Raw genomic sequence first — 15,398 nt, 5'->3', positions numbered from 1 at the left:
CAGAAAATATATTCAGGATGCTTTAAAGGATGGCTATGCTCTGTATTTTATTTCTACCTCTGATATTATTTCCAACAATGAAATGTTTTGTTATAACATACCCTCTTCACTAATAGGAAGATAACTCGATTTTCTCTCATTGTAGTCTTTTCTCTCCAGCTAGAGAGGACCTGTCATGACTAGATGGCTGCCAGGGCCTTTGATCAGTGGGTCACTGTCCTTGTGGTCTCCACGGCCCCGGGCAGTCACAGCAGAGATGTTTAAGATGCCATTGATTTATCTGTCTGTCTTAGTCATCAATGGGGTGCCAAGCAGGGAGGTTCTATACCCAGGTAGAACCACATCACAGAAAGCTCTTAAAAGGAAATTCTTCCAAGTCCAAAGGGTCAATCTTGCTAATCCTAGGAAGGTCATCCATTGGTAAACAACTGATGAGAAAATCTGGACACATCTCTCCTTTAAGAAAGTTGAATGTGTCTGTCTACGCTATGAAAGGGCTTCCCCAGTGGCTCAGCAGTATAGAATCTGCCGGCAATGCAGGAGATGCAGGTTGGATCCCTGGGTCAGGAAGATCCCCTGGATGAGGGCATGGCCACCCACTACAGTACTCTTGCCTGGAGAATCCCACGGACAAAGGAGCCTGGCAGTCTACAGTCCACTGGGTTGCAGAGAGTCAGACATAACTGAAGCTACTTAGCATGCACACATGTATGCTACGAAAATCCACTAAGTGAAAACTCACACTCATGAAAACAGTTGAATTAGAACGTGAATTCTTCCATTAATAATAATTTGATAGCATTCGCCCAAGTAAGTGTTGTTATAATATTCTCTTCCACCAAAGTTTCAAAGAGCCTCATCTAGCAGGGGGAAGGTCCTTTTGTATGTGGCTAATATTTTTTTTGTTTTAAAAAGCAGTTTTTTTGAGTTGTCATTTACATATATTAGGCATTTTCTGAACCTAGATATAGTAATAATATAAGGAATTTGGATCACTTGTTTGTTCATTAAACTTTTATTTTATATAGACAAAAAGTACTCTCCCTCCACTCAAGCTTCTACACATCAAGTTCCCACTGTTCTTAAGATTTTTGTCCATTAATGCTGCAGGCCCTGACCTACAGGGCAACAGGCTGCAGGAGGGCCTTGCTTTACAGCACCTGCTCTCCTGTAGCCCCTGCTGCTGCTGCTGCTGCTAAGTCACTTCAGTCGTGTCCGACTCTGTGCCACCCTATAGACGGCAGACCACCAGGCTCCCCTGTCCCCTGGGATTCTCCAGGCAAGAACATTGGAGTGGGTTGCCATTTCCTTCTCCAATACAGGAAAGTGAAAAGTGAAAGTGAAATCGATAAGTCGTATCTGACTCTTAGGGACCCCATGGACTGCAGCCCACCAGGCTTCTCCGTCCATGGGATTTTCCAGGCAAGAGTACTGGAGTGGGGTGCCATTGCGTAGCCCCTGAGAGAAGATCAAATCAGCACTCCTCCCAGAATCCTGTCAGGAGCAAGACAGACAGAGGACAGGCAGAAAGAAAGCTAAACGCACACAAGTAGATAGAGCCAGAGTGCTTTTTGTCTCTTGGACCGCCATTTCTTCTCTGGTAAGATCCAGAAGTAGAACCCAAAGGTATCTATCTCTTTCAGTTCAAATATTCTGTGATTCTGTCATATCAAGAAAGCCCCACTTAGGTCACAGAAAATCTTTCCAGAGAGGCTCCATTCTTATCACTGAAAGTAAAATTCACTGACAGCATTCCCCATATCCACACCAGCTAATCATGATGTTACCAAAGCCACTTTTGATTCCAAAGTAGTTACACTATATGAAAGGTTCATTCCTGATGATTTTCCAAAATTCTAGTTAATTTCTCACAGGAATAAATGCAAAATTAGAGCCACATTATTGTAAATAGTGCACATAAATCGAGACAAAAATTAATAATTTTTTGTATTGTATTATTTTTCATTTGCATAATTCAAAATCCCATTAAATGTGAGTCTTTATATTCCCTTGGAAAGGATTTTTTAAAAACCTTCAGAGAAAAGGAATGAAGGTGATGGGAGAGAAAGGTAAAGTCCCATGATCATATCTGATGGAGAAAGACTGTGGGTTTGAAGGAATTCTATGGGGAAAGCATCCAGGAAAATAGAGAGGACTCCCTAGAGAGGACTCATTACAGGGACAGCACCTAGGCCCATTGAGAGGACTCCCTAGAGAGGACCAAGCAGCACAGTACCGTCTTCCTTGGGTAATCATTCTGCACTAGTCTGAGATGATTAGTCAATTTGGAGGTTAGATGCCTTTTTTCTTTTTAATTGAAGTTACTCCAGGCTTGCATGCTGCTATGAAATATTCAACCCGAAATTTAAAAATCCCTAAACAGCCAAATCTTCTCTTTATCCTTTGGCACAGAGGAGCCATTTTGTGCTCTTAAAAATGGCTGACAGGAATTTTCTGAGGAAGCTATGGTCAGAAACCAAACCAGAAATTAGATTGGCTTCAAATATGAGGCTTTGAGTTTAGAGCCATAGCTAGAAACTGATGTGTTTTTTTCCTAATGAAAAAAATCAAGGAATTGTCATGAAGATCAAAAACTGCTCTCCAAACCTTCCCTTTCACATCCTCCCCCCAGGCGACTTTGGATTGCAAGAGCTCGTGATTATAACTTTATTCACAAGCCGTTTTTGGTATCCAAGTAGCTCCCTCTCCAAGATGAAATTACAAAGCTTTGAAAATTAGAGGTACCCTTCTGCTCACCCTAAAGAACTATTCCTGATGAGATGCTCTGTTGAAATGGAAGGAATTTGCTTTACAGCAGCCTCCCTTGTGGAATTCTGGATAGGAACGTTTAACAATACGGCATTTGCAATGGGCAGGTGAGAGCTGACCAAGTTTTTAAAGGGGATTTCACAGGCCAGGTCAGCAGGGAGATGGATGGGTGAGCTGTGGTAGATACAATTATTTGCCTTTCTGAGCTGTTCTTTTGAAGCCTCTACATTTAATAGAAAGAAATAGAAAAATCCTCTTTGCCAACCTTTTGTAGCTCAATCTTTATTGTTCCCACTGAAATCCAAAGAAAACAGGCAAGATTCATTTTGTCCATAAAGCATTTGTGTATTTTATATAGGTCTGGGTTTTGAAGTGTTGATAGAGAAGTAGAAGAAAAGACAAAGTTTCCTCTCTAATCTGAAGAAATCAAAGGGAAAATTTCTGAAGCTCTCAAGCCTAACTTAGAAGTCCTGGGTGGTATCTCCTGATATATGCCTCTTTTGCTATTAAACTCAGCATGGAAATTAGCACAGGCTCACAAAATGATGGAAATCAGACTAGACCATAAAGAAGCAAGCCTGTAGGGAAATTAAGACTTTTTCGTAAAACCAGAGAACATGACCTATAGAACTAGGGAAGCTTTCTCTTAAAGAAAGAAAGCTTCTCTTTCTTTTCAGCATCCATCTCTCAAAGACTGGTCTGGTTAATGGGCTGGTTGGGCCAACCATGTAGAGGATTGTTTGTTTGCCTTGGGGTATATGAGAAGTGCTTGGTAAATACTCACTCAATGATAAGTCAATTGGTTTACCAAACAATTTGTTTTAAGTGAAAATTTTTGTTTTCATTTTAAGTTAAAAATTTCTTAATTTTTTATTCCTGGTATCAATACCACAATTTACAGGACAATATACCTGATATACTGAAAGGAAAAAGACAAAGCTTCAAGTGATAAAAGACCTCAGGAATGTATATCTAACTGATACTGCATTGCATTAATCAATAGCTACACTTTTTGCAAACTGTGGCTATGACAGTCCCGAACAAGAAGGTTCTCTGTTTAAGCTGCAATACCTTTTCTGACTATGGTCATCGTTCCTTCTGTAGCACATTTTTACAGCCCCTTCAGTGCATTTTGGAGGACTGCCTCAAAGTAATCTGCAGCTTTCCTGATGACTCCTCGCTCTCTCCTGCTAAGAACTTTAGCCCTTTTCTGCTGAGTTGTTGGAACCTTCTGATACCATATCCACCCCTCCACTACCAGATCTATGACCATCAACATAGGGACTTGAGCTTCTTCCACCAAAACCGTCCCACTTCATAGGCCCATAATTTGATTGCTGTTATTCACTATAATTTCCAAATCATTATAGTATCCCCCACTACCATAGTTACTACTGCGAAAATGTCATCTTTCATTGTAACCATTATATCCTCTGCTACCATCAGCATTTCTGTTACCGTGGTTTCCATATTCTGGCCCACCACCACAATAGCCTTCTCTAATGCAAGAACCAGGACCATCGTGATAGTTGCCACCATCACCTCCAAATTTACTATATCCCCTATCATCCACCTCCTGCTGCCACCAACTCTATGACTCTATGACCTCTATGACACCTCTTCCATCAAAGTTTCCTCATAGCCTATAACATTGCCACAAAACTAGTCTTTCAAATTATATTCTTCTGAGTCTCTAATGCCACCAACAGATATTTTCTTCGCTGTTAAATGAAAGCTTCCCTGGTGGCTCAGATGGTAAAGAATCTGCCTGCAACGAGGGAGACCTGGGTTCTATCACTGGGTCGGGAAGATACCCTAGAGAAGAGAACGGCAACCCATTCCAGTATCCCTGCCTAGAGAATTTCATGGACAGAGGAGCCTGGCGGGCTACAGTCCATGGGGTCGCAAAGAGTCGGACATGACTGAGTGACTAACACTCTCCTTCACTTTCTTTAGGAAGAGCTCTCTTTGACTTCACTACACACCCATCAGCCTTTTGTGGTGCAACATACATTCCCCATCCACCTCCTGTGACTGCAAAAATAAGTCACAAACCTAAAGACCCTGGGACATTTTGCTTGGAGGTTTCTCATGACCACACAGTCTATGCGTGTGCCCCATTTCTTAAACTGTGCTATTAAACTGTCATCTGCAGTTTCAACCCTCAGAGCACCAAAAAACAGTTTTCTCAAACTGCTCTGGTTCCTTTGGATCAAAGCAGTAGCACAAAGACACATAAAATTCTGAGTATTTTAGCAAGAATGGCAGATTTTGCTTTAAAGCAGCAAATTTAAAATAAAAAAATCATGTTTTCAGCTGAGTGCTTCAAAGAAAACACAGGGCAGAGAATTAAATTCTTGTCACCTTAGAAAGGTCTGTAAGGCCTAAAAACGTGCCGGCAGAAGTTTCAGCAAAAATGAGGCCATTTGTAGCATTTTCTGCTGGGCACCTCCTCCCTCTCCCTTCCCACCCCGTGTTCTCTTTCCCAGCTGTGGATTGAGGAGGCCACTGAAGGGCATTGTGCTACCCAGATGGTTTGAATAACCAGATATTGAAAATAACTATCACACATAAAAACAACTACAGCAAAAAACTATCAGTCTGGCAATACCAACTCTCGACAGCCAAAATAGGTTACTAAGAGCCACTTTATCGAATTGCTTAGCAATCTGTTTTGAGGGCAGAAAGAAAGAAAAGCATCAAATGTATTTCGACTATTTTAGTCAAAACTTATAGGATGACCACTGTGGGAAGAACTGGTGAGAACTGGGGAACTCGTGGCGTTTTCTGCTCACTGGTAAGTGTTCCTGAAACTCTGTGTGCTGGGCCTCCACTCTGAGCAGGGCTCACCATAGGGAACATTTGCGTTGGATTTTTAACTATGAGTTATGAGAACAACAATTTTCCACCTTCCTTTATCCCCTTAATGCTGCTAATAATGTCAACAGTGAGTCCAGGAGGTCCTCACGTATCTGGACTTGATTATAAGAGGAAGACAGGGTTTCCACAGCGGGGGGCAAGGCAGGGTCAGCATTCTAGGCAGAGGGAACCGAGAGGAAGGTGGAAAGAAAGAGAGCAGGCTTGGGAAAAGGGAGAGTTAGGAGGGGAGTACTTAGGGCAGTTGAGTGACCTGAGAAGTCTCTGTATCAACATGGACAGACTTAGAGATTGTCCTACTGAGTGAAGTAAGTCAGACAGAGGAGATACATTGTACGACATCCCTTATATATGGAATCTAAAAAGAAATTATATAAATAAATTTATTTACAAGGCAGAAACAGATTCACAGACTTAGAGAACAAACTTATGGTTGCAGGGGCAGGAGAAGGAGGATGTGGGGAGGGGATAGTTTGGGAGTTTGGGATGGACATGTGCACACTGCTGTGTTTAAGATGGATAATCAACAAAGACCTACTGTACAATACAAGAAACTCTGCTCAATGTTTTGCGGCAGCCTGGATGGGAGGGCAGACTGGGGGAGAATGGATACGTGTATATGTGTGGCTGAGTCCCTTCACTGTTCACCTGAAACTGTCACAACATTGATAATCAGCTTACTCCAAATAAAAAGTTTGAAAGAGAGAGAAAGAAAAGGGTCTCTATGAAGGAGTTGCTCACACCTCTCCATAATCCTAGAGATTCTAGTTTGGACAGAAGTTGTCTTCACTCCCTTCTGCAATGAATGCCTGGAATGGGTTCAGCGACGTCTCAGCTCCGCCATTCTCCTGCCTAGATTGCCAGCTCTAAGCTCAAGCAATGTTTGCCCTTCTTTCTACAGAGCTGTCCTGCTGCCACCAGCTTCCTCTTAAATGCGCAGAAAACCACTCACTGGTGCACATGGAGAGACATGCCAGCAGACGCAAGACACGTTCATTTGCATGCAGACTAGCACACACACATACCACGGACACGCCAGAACATATGCACAAACACACAGCCTCACACACACCTTCACACGTACACTGGGGCACAGACACTTTTACCCCCAGCAGAGCACACAGGCAAACACACACCAGCACACGCGTGTGCTGCACCCACACTGAGCCGGCCCCATGCTGGAGTCTCCCGGTTCACTTGCCTTCTCCTGGCTTCTCTGGCCAGTCTGCCTCCCAGGGCCACAGATGGCAATCTCCACCTCCACCCCTCCAGTCTATCTTTTCTACTCTTCTCCTATAATAGCTACTCACTCCAAGTCTCCCAGCCCATAAGAAGAAAAAGCAGTTCTAACTCAGGGCTGACGTTCACATTACAGTTTAGAATCAGAACAACATCGCATGATGCAGAACTGGTGAAATGTAGGAACACACAGCTGACTTTCTAGTACCTACAGCAATACAGAAAAGTGGGGATTTGTTTAATCTTACATGGTGATATTGGTTTTAAGCCATTCTCCCCAGCTCTGGGGTTTGCTGAAAGCCACGCACCTAGAGCCAGCAGCCCTACAGACACCTGGAGAATCTCCGGGGGACTTCTCTTTTCCCAGTCCTCTTGCCGGGCATCTTGGGGAGCAGCCCCACTAAGATTCACTGATATTCAGAATCTGGCAATTTAAAGCTTCTGCTCTGAACATCAGATTTCTTTTCTGTTTGCTTTGCCCCAGCCAACAGCAAAAGGCTTTGCACTCTCAGAGCTCAGCCCAGGCAGATGTAAGTGGGCTCAAGGCTAAAATCTGACATAAATAATTAATAATTGATTGTAGACATTTGTTATTTAAAGACAATTCTCCCACTCCTTTAGGATTTATACAAGAAACCAAATCTCGACTCAAGTTCTGTGTGTAATATTAATAGTACACTATTCTTTTAGAAAAACTCACCCCACAAAATCTTACACACTCAATGAAGATACATTGTTACCAAACAGATCGATTAAAGGCTATTATTTAGGATCAAATCTTCTCAAATACAATTTAATTTATATTTTGATCTCCACCTATGCATAATGTGGTAGGGGCAAGGAGGGGTCCCTACACACACAGAAGCTGGTTGAATTGCAAACTGAGGTTGGTCCCTCTCAAGAAATGCTCCCAAATATGTGTTTTTATTAAGAGAAAAACAGGAAAGATGGATTTTACCATTTGGGGTGAACATGAGTTCAGAATTATAGTAATATGCCAGAGGAAAACACAATCCTATATTAACAACCAAATATTTTATACTAAGGAAAAAATATATAATGAGGATACTCAGTATCAAAACAGTTATTTCTTACTTCAGAAATTGAAAGGAAAATCACAATGCATGCTAACTAAGGGGAATACCTTCAAAAGTCTGCTTCAGAATTCAGTCATCGCACGTATAATATTGCAAGTTGACAAAAAGCCTGGTGGAGAGGCTGCATAGAACATTCGAGAGCACACACCTTGAACAAGGGGTCAGAAAAATTGTGTTTGGGGCCTGGTTCTATTCAGGCAAGTCACCAAACCTCTGATCCTCATTTCTCTTTCTATAAAAAGAGAATCTTACTACTTTTTCGGCCGACTTGCCATAGGAGAGTTATGAGTGAAGGTATTGGAAAGCGTTTTGTAAATATAAAGGGGTAACTGCACTAATAGAACGTTGGTCTGGACCAGCAAGGGTCCTGCCTGTCTTTGTTCAAATGCTTTCTATTTATTTTTTTCCCCTTGAGCCTGAAAATTAGTTGCTGAGTATCACAAATCATAACCGGCAAGCAAAGCAGACGGTGGAAGCTCCTAACATTTCCACCACTGCAATTTGACTGCTTCAGACAGCAGTTTGCTTTCTCTTCAAGTCAATTCTCACCAACAAAGTCCTTGTGCGGCCATAAATCTACGGTCGATGCACAAGCGTAAGGGACAAGCCAGAAAATGCTGGACTCTGTCCTTGGATTTTTCACAGTGGGAGCTTCCACTTAGAGAGTTAAAAATATGTGATAAGGTAGAAGTCTGGATTTTTTTTTTAAGTGTTTGTTTTATTTGTTTATTGGAGCTTCAGGGAAGACTAAGATTTAGGTTCCTAATTCTATGAGCCAATACCAGTGAGACGGTAGGCAACTTAAATGTTCTTAAAAGTCTGGTAATTTTACAAGACCATGCAATTCATTTTGTAGCTGAAAGGGGTGTTCAGCTCTCTTCTCATCTTACAGATGCAAAAACTAAAGAGATTTCTGCCCAAGTTTACACTGCAATTTAGTGACAGAGGAAGAAAAAGAAAGCATGTTAGTACCAAGTTTTCTACTTTCTTCTACCAGAAACATTATATCCTTTCTGTTTTGTAGGTTGGGAAACTGAGGCACATATCATAATGATTACTGCTTTTGCAGCACTTCTGTGTACAGGCACTTCTAAGTAGCATTTCCAGCCCACACTGCTCTCTATGAGGCAAGACATCGCTACCGCCATCTCGTAGAAGAACGGGGCTCTGAAGGTAAGCAACAGGCCACAGTGAAAGGATGGTGAGGGATCAGGACTTCCATCCAGATCTTTTTGGTTCAATGGCCTCCTCTGTCCCTCCACCCTATTGCCTGCTCCAGAAAAGATAAGAAACACTTGCAGATGGTCAGTTAGGGAAACAATTCTCTTTCCTTGATGGAAAAACTGTTTAGACTTCAATAGAAGTCTAAAGTATCCTAGGAAATGTTTTTTTACTTTAACCTATTATTTTAATTATCAACCCTAGAGAAATTAGCCCAAGGAAGTAAGTCAGAAAAAAAAAATTTTAAGCTATATATGTTAATATTTTCTTGCAGGATTAGCTATAATAACAAAAATTAGAAATAGCCCAAATATCCAACAATAAGTAAGAAAATACGATGCATAAACTATGGAATTAACATAACAATTAAAAATAATTATGAAAGCTAAGCATAAAAAAGATACTCAGAATAAAATATTAAGGAAAAAAGCACATGAAATTGTTTTTGTAATAAAACTGTAATAAGCGCCAATACTTTGGCCACCTGATGCGAAGAGCCGACTTCAGGGTCAGAAGAGACCCTGATGCTGGAAAAGACTGACAGCAGGAGGAGAAGGGGACGACAGAGGATGAGATGGTTGGATGGCATCACCAACTCAATGGACATGAGTTTGAGCAAGTTCCAGGAGATGGTGAAGGACAGGGAAGCTTGGTGTGCTGCAGTCCATGGGGTTGCAGAGAGTCGGACATGACTAAGCAACTAAACAACAAATAATAGCTATATAAAGATATGTAGACACTTGGGAAAATTTTGGAATGGAATTCTTTTCAAATTTATAACTTCCTCTGATTTTATGATATTTTTTGTAAAATATTTCAAATGAAGACAGAAAAAAATGATAGCTAGTTGAGATATTTACATAGTAACTGAGACCATATTGGACTATAATGATTAGATATCCTGCTTTTTTTTTCTTTCTATATTTTGAAACAGTTAGACAATTGAATAATTTGATTTATGCTTTAATCCACAAATTTTTATTTTTCTCTTTCTTGCCTTTCAATAATTTATTAGTCCATTAGTTAATCTCCAACAGTGGTAGCCTTCTTTATTTTCTGCTTTTCCTTAATGTTAAAGCCAAACCAGAAAAGTGAATATTTTTCCTTGTCTACTTTTCAAGATATAGTATTAGTTGAATCATATGAAATTGTCATTTTTGTAGGTCTCAAATAAATGAATATCGAAAATTTCTTACGGTCCAATCATAAAATTTTAACAGTGGTAGGATTTTATCTTAGACCGTCCTTATAAATAATTTTAATCAGTCTATTTACTCAAACTCCACCTGTTTAATTTTTAAAGTACTTTGTTTTACGCTAAGTTCTCTAGAAGAAAGGTCTAAATAATGCCCCTCCATAAACCATCAAACTCCACCTGTTTAATTTTTAAAGTACTTTGTTTTACGCTAAGTTCTCTAGAAGAAAGGTCTAAATAATGCCCCTCCATAAACCATTACAGTGAATTTAATCACACAGAAAGGTCTAGACTTCATTCATTCACCCACCCTTTTAATTCACCCAACAAATATTTACTGTGTCTGAGCTCTGCTTCAAACACTGTGCTAAGTGCTGGGGTATCTCTGAGCAAGATTAAAGCATCTTTTCCCTCAGAAAACAGACTGTGTTTTAGACTGGAAGGAGTAGTTGTGTATGTGCAGTGACTAAATAGATCATTTTGTTTCAATTAACAGATCAAATGACTAGTTTGATTATTTTTAACCAAATGGACTTTATGTTTTCTCAAATTGGTTAAATCTACAGTCACTTTAGTACTGATAAGAACTAACCTTGGCCCAAACATTGAAGAAATTTATTTCGAACAATTGCTGCTATTTATTTAATCAGTTAGCTATGAGTGAAAGTCACTCAGTCGTGTCCAATTCTTTGCGATATACAGTCCATGGAATTCTCCAGGCCAGAATACTGGAGTGGGTAGCCTTTCCCTTCTCCAGGGGATCTTCCCAACCCAGGGATCAAACTCAGGTCTCCCATATTGCAGGAGGATTCTTTACCAGCTGAGCCACCAGGGAAGCCCCCATAGGTAAATAAGGCTCAGGAGAAAAAGGATTAGAGTATGTTTGGACAACTCTAAAGCAAGACAGTTCCCTAGTGGTGCCTGAATTCTTTGAAATAAAACAGAAAATACCATATTCAGGGATTCTTGAAAATAAAAGTGCATATCCAATTAAAAAAATTTTTTTAAGACAAAGGCAAAAATAAAATGAATTTTTAAAAAAATTCAGCAGTGGTTATTCACCTAAGCAACAATTTCGCAGCTGTTTTTCTGGGGAATGTTTTGCAGCAGCAGATGTGTAAATAGGCTAGCAAATCTGAGAAAGGCCGTGGTATAAAATGAAGCAGATCATGTGGATAAGTAGAGCCAGATGACCAGAAATCAAAATAAACCACTGGTGAACGTGCCATCCATGAAAAACTTCCTGGCGTCCTGGCGTCACTCAAAAGCTTCCCTCAAGCACGGCCCCAAGCAGTTTAAGCAAAGGTCTGATTGCAAAGAGTGTTCAGTTAAATCCGTTAAATACCCTGGTCACTGCGCAGCCACGCCAACCATTTGGCTAAAATTCTGGTTGGCCACCCTGACCAGTGATGACCAGGCAAACTGTGTTCTAATTTGCTCCCCCTAACTACTTATATCTATTCGTCATATTTTCACGTTGAGGGAATATCCCCTAGAAAATAAGTATCTCGGAAAAATAAAAATGGTTGCTGTAACGCTCATCCTATGACCCAGCAAAGGTTTGACACTTGTTCACAATTGGGCCTCCCATTGGCAGGGATCACCACTGTGTTCCCGAGCTGTTACGGGCATGCTCAAAAACCCAAAAGGAGGGTGGACTGGATCTCAACAGATGGAGAAAATGTCCAGTGCTGCTCTACAACACAATCAAAAGCAGGTTAAGAATCTTAACCGTGGGTTTCCATTTCCTGTCACTGGGTAATGAAAACAAGAAAACAGTCCAGGGTGTAATAGTAATAAAAATTAATACAACTTTTACGTATGGACGGTTTAGTATGTATCAGACATGCAACATTTACTTCTCATTTTCACAGCTCTGCAATGAAGGCTATTCTTACTTTAAAGGTGAGAAAACTAAGGCCCAGAGAGGTTCAGTGACTTGCCTAAGGTTGCACAGCTGAGAAATCGGCAGCACTGTAATTGGCCTGACCCTTCCCACATCACCTTTTCCTGAGCCTGTGTGTCAAAGCTGCATTTCCTTGCAAAGGAAGGACCAAGGCCACATTGACCTCTGTGAGGTAGTGGCCACCTTGGTGTTAAAGGCACTGACAAGTTGAGGGCTCTGCAGACAGAACTCTGCCCATACCATTAGGCACTCCATCTTAATCTCTTTCAGCTTCAAGTGACTATCTTAGCAGACTCACCCAAGAAGACTTCCTCAGGTAGACAGACTGGGGCATTATTTGCTGTGATCTTAATGATCTGGGCAATTGCAAGAAAACAAATGGAAAAGTCTTAAGTAAAAAGAAGAAATCTTAAACGGGTTTGGGGAGTAAGTAACTTAATTGAGCGAGAAAAGAAGGAAGACCGCAACTCAAATTTCATCAGCAGCCTTTCCTCCAAAGGAAATCATAAAGCGTGTCTTCTCAGCCTACATGGGTGCCTTTTGTGGCCCTTGGTGTTAAAGGCCCCTCTAAGCCTCCCTTGCCCTCCCTCAATGAGGCTAGGAGCGTCATCTAAAAATAGCTGAAATTTCAATCTCCAAACTGGCAAAGCAAGTGGCTTTGAAAGATGAATGTAAAGCTTTTCTTCCTGTACACTGCTTGTGGAAATGGGTATGGCCCCCATCTTGTCTTCTGGGTGGGGTTTTGTTTACCACTCCTGGCAGTCACTACCACTCAAGCAGCTTTTCTTTTCTAATTCTATTGTCCCTGCCTTAGCCTCAAGGCTCAAAACAAATAGACCCCTGAAAAAACTTCAGATGGTGAAATTATCTCCTGAGTACAGTCCCCCACTTGAAGCCCAGGGTCTGAATCTATTGCTGTCATCTGTTCCCTCTGAAGTCATTGAATTCATAGGCTCTTATGGCGTCACAGGTCCCCCCACCCTGCCCTGCACACAAGGATGGGCTGCTCTGGGCTCGCCCTGGTGTCCTTACCCCACAGTACCACGTGACTCATACCCAGCAAGCCCTTTTCTGAGAAGAGAGCTGTGATGTTACAGAAAACCCCATGATTACTTAGTCCTCGAAACCCCCAAGGCCCTAGGCCAGGGCTGTGCCGTATTCTCTGGTAGGAGCAAAAGCGCCCGTGGCCTCTCCGGCTCTACCACCATTGTTGCCAAACGCCCTCCCACGCTGAGGTGAGCTGTAAAGTGGAGAAAAGGCGTTGGTTTTTGACCACTCTCCCACTTTTTTAGATTCAAATACAGCCTGTCCCATTTCTTGTAAAAATGCCAAGATGCCAAACCCCAGACAGAATCCATTTTGTCTTCTTTTCAATTCTTCTTCTTATTATCTGAGCTGGAAAACACAGTGGGAATGAAAGGATTGTAGAAAAGCTAGTCTCTGGGGACTGAAATGAAGTGAGGAGTAAGTTCTCTCGTTGGTTGGTTGTTCCTCGTGGTGGTGACCTAACAAGTCACATCCTCTCATCTGTCCCCTACATGCTGTCAGCATCTCTGGCTTTTTGGCCTGAGACAGACAGCTGCCTAAAGCAAGGGGCAGTGGGTGAGTCACGGAGCCCGGGGTGGGTGTGTCAGCAAGCAGCCCTTGGCTGTGGGGCGCAGGGGCAGCCATGTCAGAGCTGAGCCTAGATGTGGGCCTTGAAGAAGGCCGCGTCCCTCCTTCGTTAACCCAGTCAGCGCCTGGCTTATGGAGATGCTTCACGTAAGCCACAGCCGTGACCCCAGCCATGACCCTCTCTGCCCAACAGCACATGAAACATTCTTTGTTGGCGAAGCAGGAAGGCAGCTGAGTGACGGAGCCAGCAAGGTAGTAAAAGAAGAATACACAAAGACTCGGAAAATGCTTCAGCACAAAACGTGGCCCGGGTGATATTTTCTGGTCCCTCCCAGCTTCTGTTAAGTTCTCCCTCTCCTCTTGTCCACACAGGCCCTGCCTCAGTTCCTCCTCATCCTTCCCCCTCTGTCCTTTAATCACTGGAAAAATCCATACTTCACACGGGTCTGTTTTCAAGCAGCTGACTCTAAGCTAATTTCCAACTTGGCCATATTGAAGCAGATGTCTCTATAGAAACAGACCCTTCCCTGTTCAGCTGCCCATTGCTTTGGGGAGGGCAAGATTTAAAGGAGACATTGGCTCTTCTCCACACCTCTGCTCTCTCCCTCCATCCCACACATATGTACAAAGAGTTTCTAAAAGTTCATTTCCATCGAAACATCCAGGCTTACCTGTAATTGGGAACTGTGCCTGCAAGATGGCCACAATAACAAGTGCTGTCCACTTCATCTTGTCCTTCCCCAGGATGGTGCCCGGAGGCAGAGGCTGAGGCAGCTGTGACTGGATGAAGAAGAGGAAAGGAGTCTCTGCTGGCTTTGTTCTGCTGCTGCCTCCTCAGGAAGTGGAGGACGATGGGCCTTTGAGAAGGCACCTGCCAACCGGGCCAAGAAACTCACACTCCCCCTTTCGGTTCACAGGCAGGAAGCTCTGGAGGTTTGAGGGTTTGGGGTGTGTGTATGTGTCTGTCTGAATTTTTGCTTTTTTTTTTTTTTTGTCGTCTCCTTTAACCATTGTTTTATTTTCCTTCTTTCTAATTTTTGTCTGAGTGATAGTTGCTCAGTCATGCCTGACTCTTCGCAACCCCATGGACTGTAGCCTGCCAGGCTCCTCTGTCCATGGAATTCTCCAGGCAAGATTAATGGGGTGGGTTGCCATTTCCTTCTTTTTGTCTAATTTTTATCTAATTCCTATCTTGATTGGTGTAGTCAGCCCCTAAGCAAATACATGACTTCCCTGGTGGCTCAGACAGTAAAGCGTCCGCCTACAACGCAGGAGACCTGGGTTCAGTTCCTGGGTCGGGAAGATCCCCTGGAGAAGGAAATGGCAACCCACTCCAGTACTCTTGCCTGGAAAATCCCACGGATGGAAGAGCCTGGTAGGCTACAGTCCGTAGGGTCTCAAAGAGTTGGACACAACTGAGCGAGTTCACCTTAAGCAAATACAAGTTCCCAGTGCATTTAAGAATGTTCGCTGCTCTCCT

At 42.4% G+C, this 15,398-nt stretch overlaps 1 protein-coding gene across 1 annotated transcript in view; it reads right to left on the bottom strand.

Moving 5' to 3' along the window:
- Window positions 1-14,825, bottom strand: part of CD247 (CD247 molecule) — an 83,910-nt gene extending 69,085 nt beyond the window's left edge. The window contains exon 1 of the mRNA XM_019986434.2: window positions 14,590-14,825. Within this exon, the coding sequence (XP_019841993.1) occupies window positions 14,590-14,647 (58 nt within the window). The 5' untranslated portion in view covers window positions 14,648-14,825. The remainder of the gene's footprint in view (window positions 1-14,589) is intronic.
- Window positions 14,826-15,398: the final 573 nt, after the last annotated feature.

The sequence above is a fragment of the Bos indicus genome, chromosome 3 (genome assembly GCF_029378745.1).
Source record: "Bos indicus isolate NIAB-ARS_2022 breed Sahiwal x Tharparkar chromosome 3, NIAB-ARS_B.indTharparkar_mat_pri_1.0, whole genome shotgun sequence".
Lineage (NCBI taxonomy): Eukaryota > Metazoa > Chordata > Mammalia > Artiodactyla > Bovidae > Bos > Bos indicus.
Note: the sequence above shows the minus strand (reverse complement) of the source record. Positions and strands in the feature narration are given on the sequence as shown.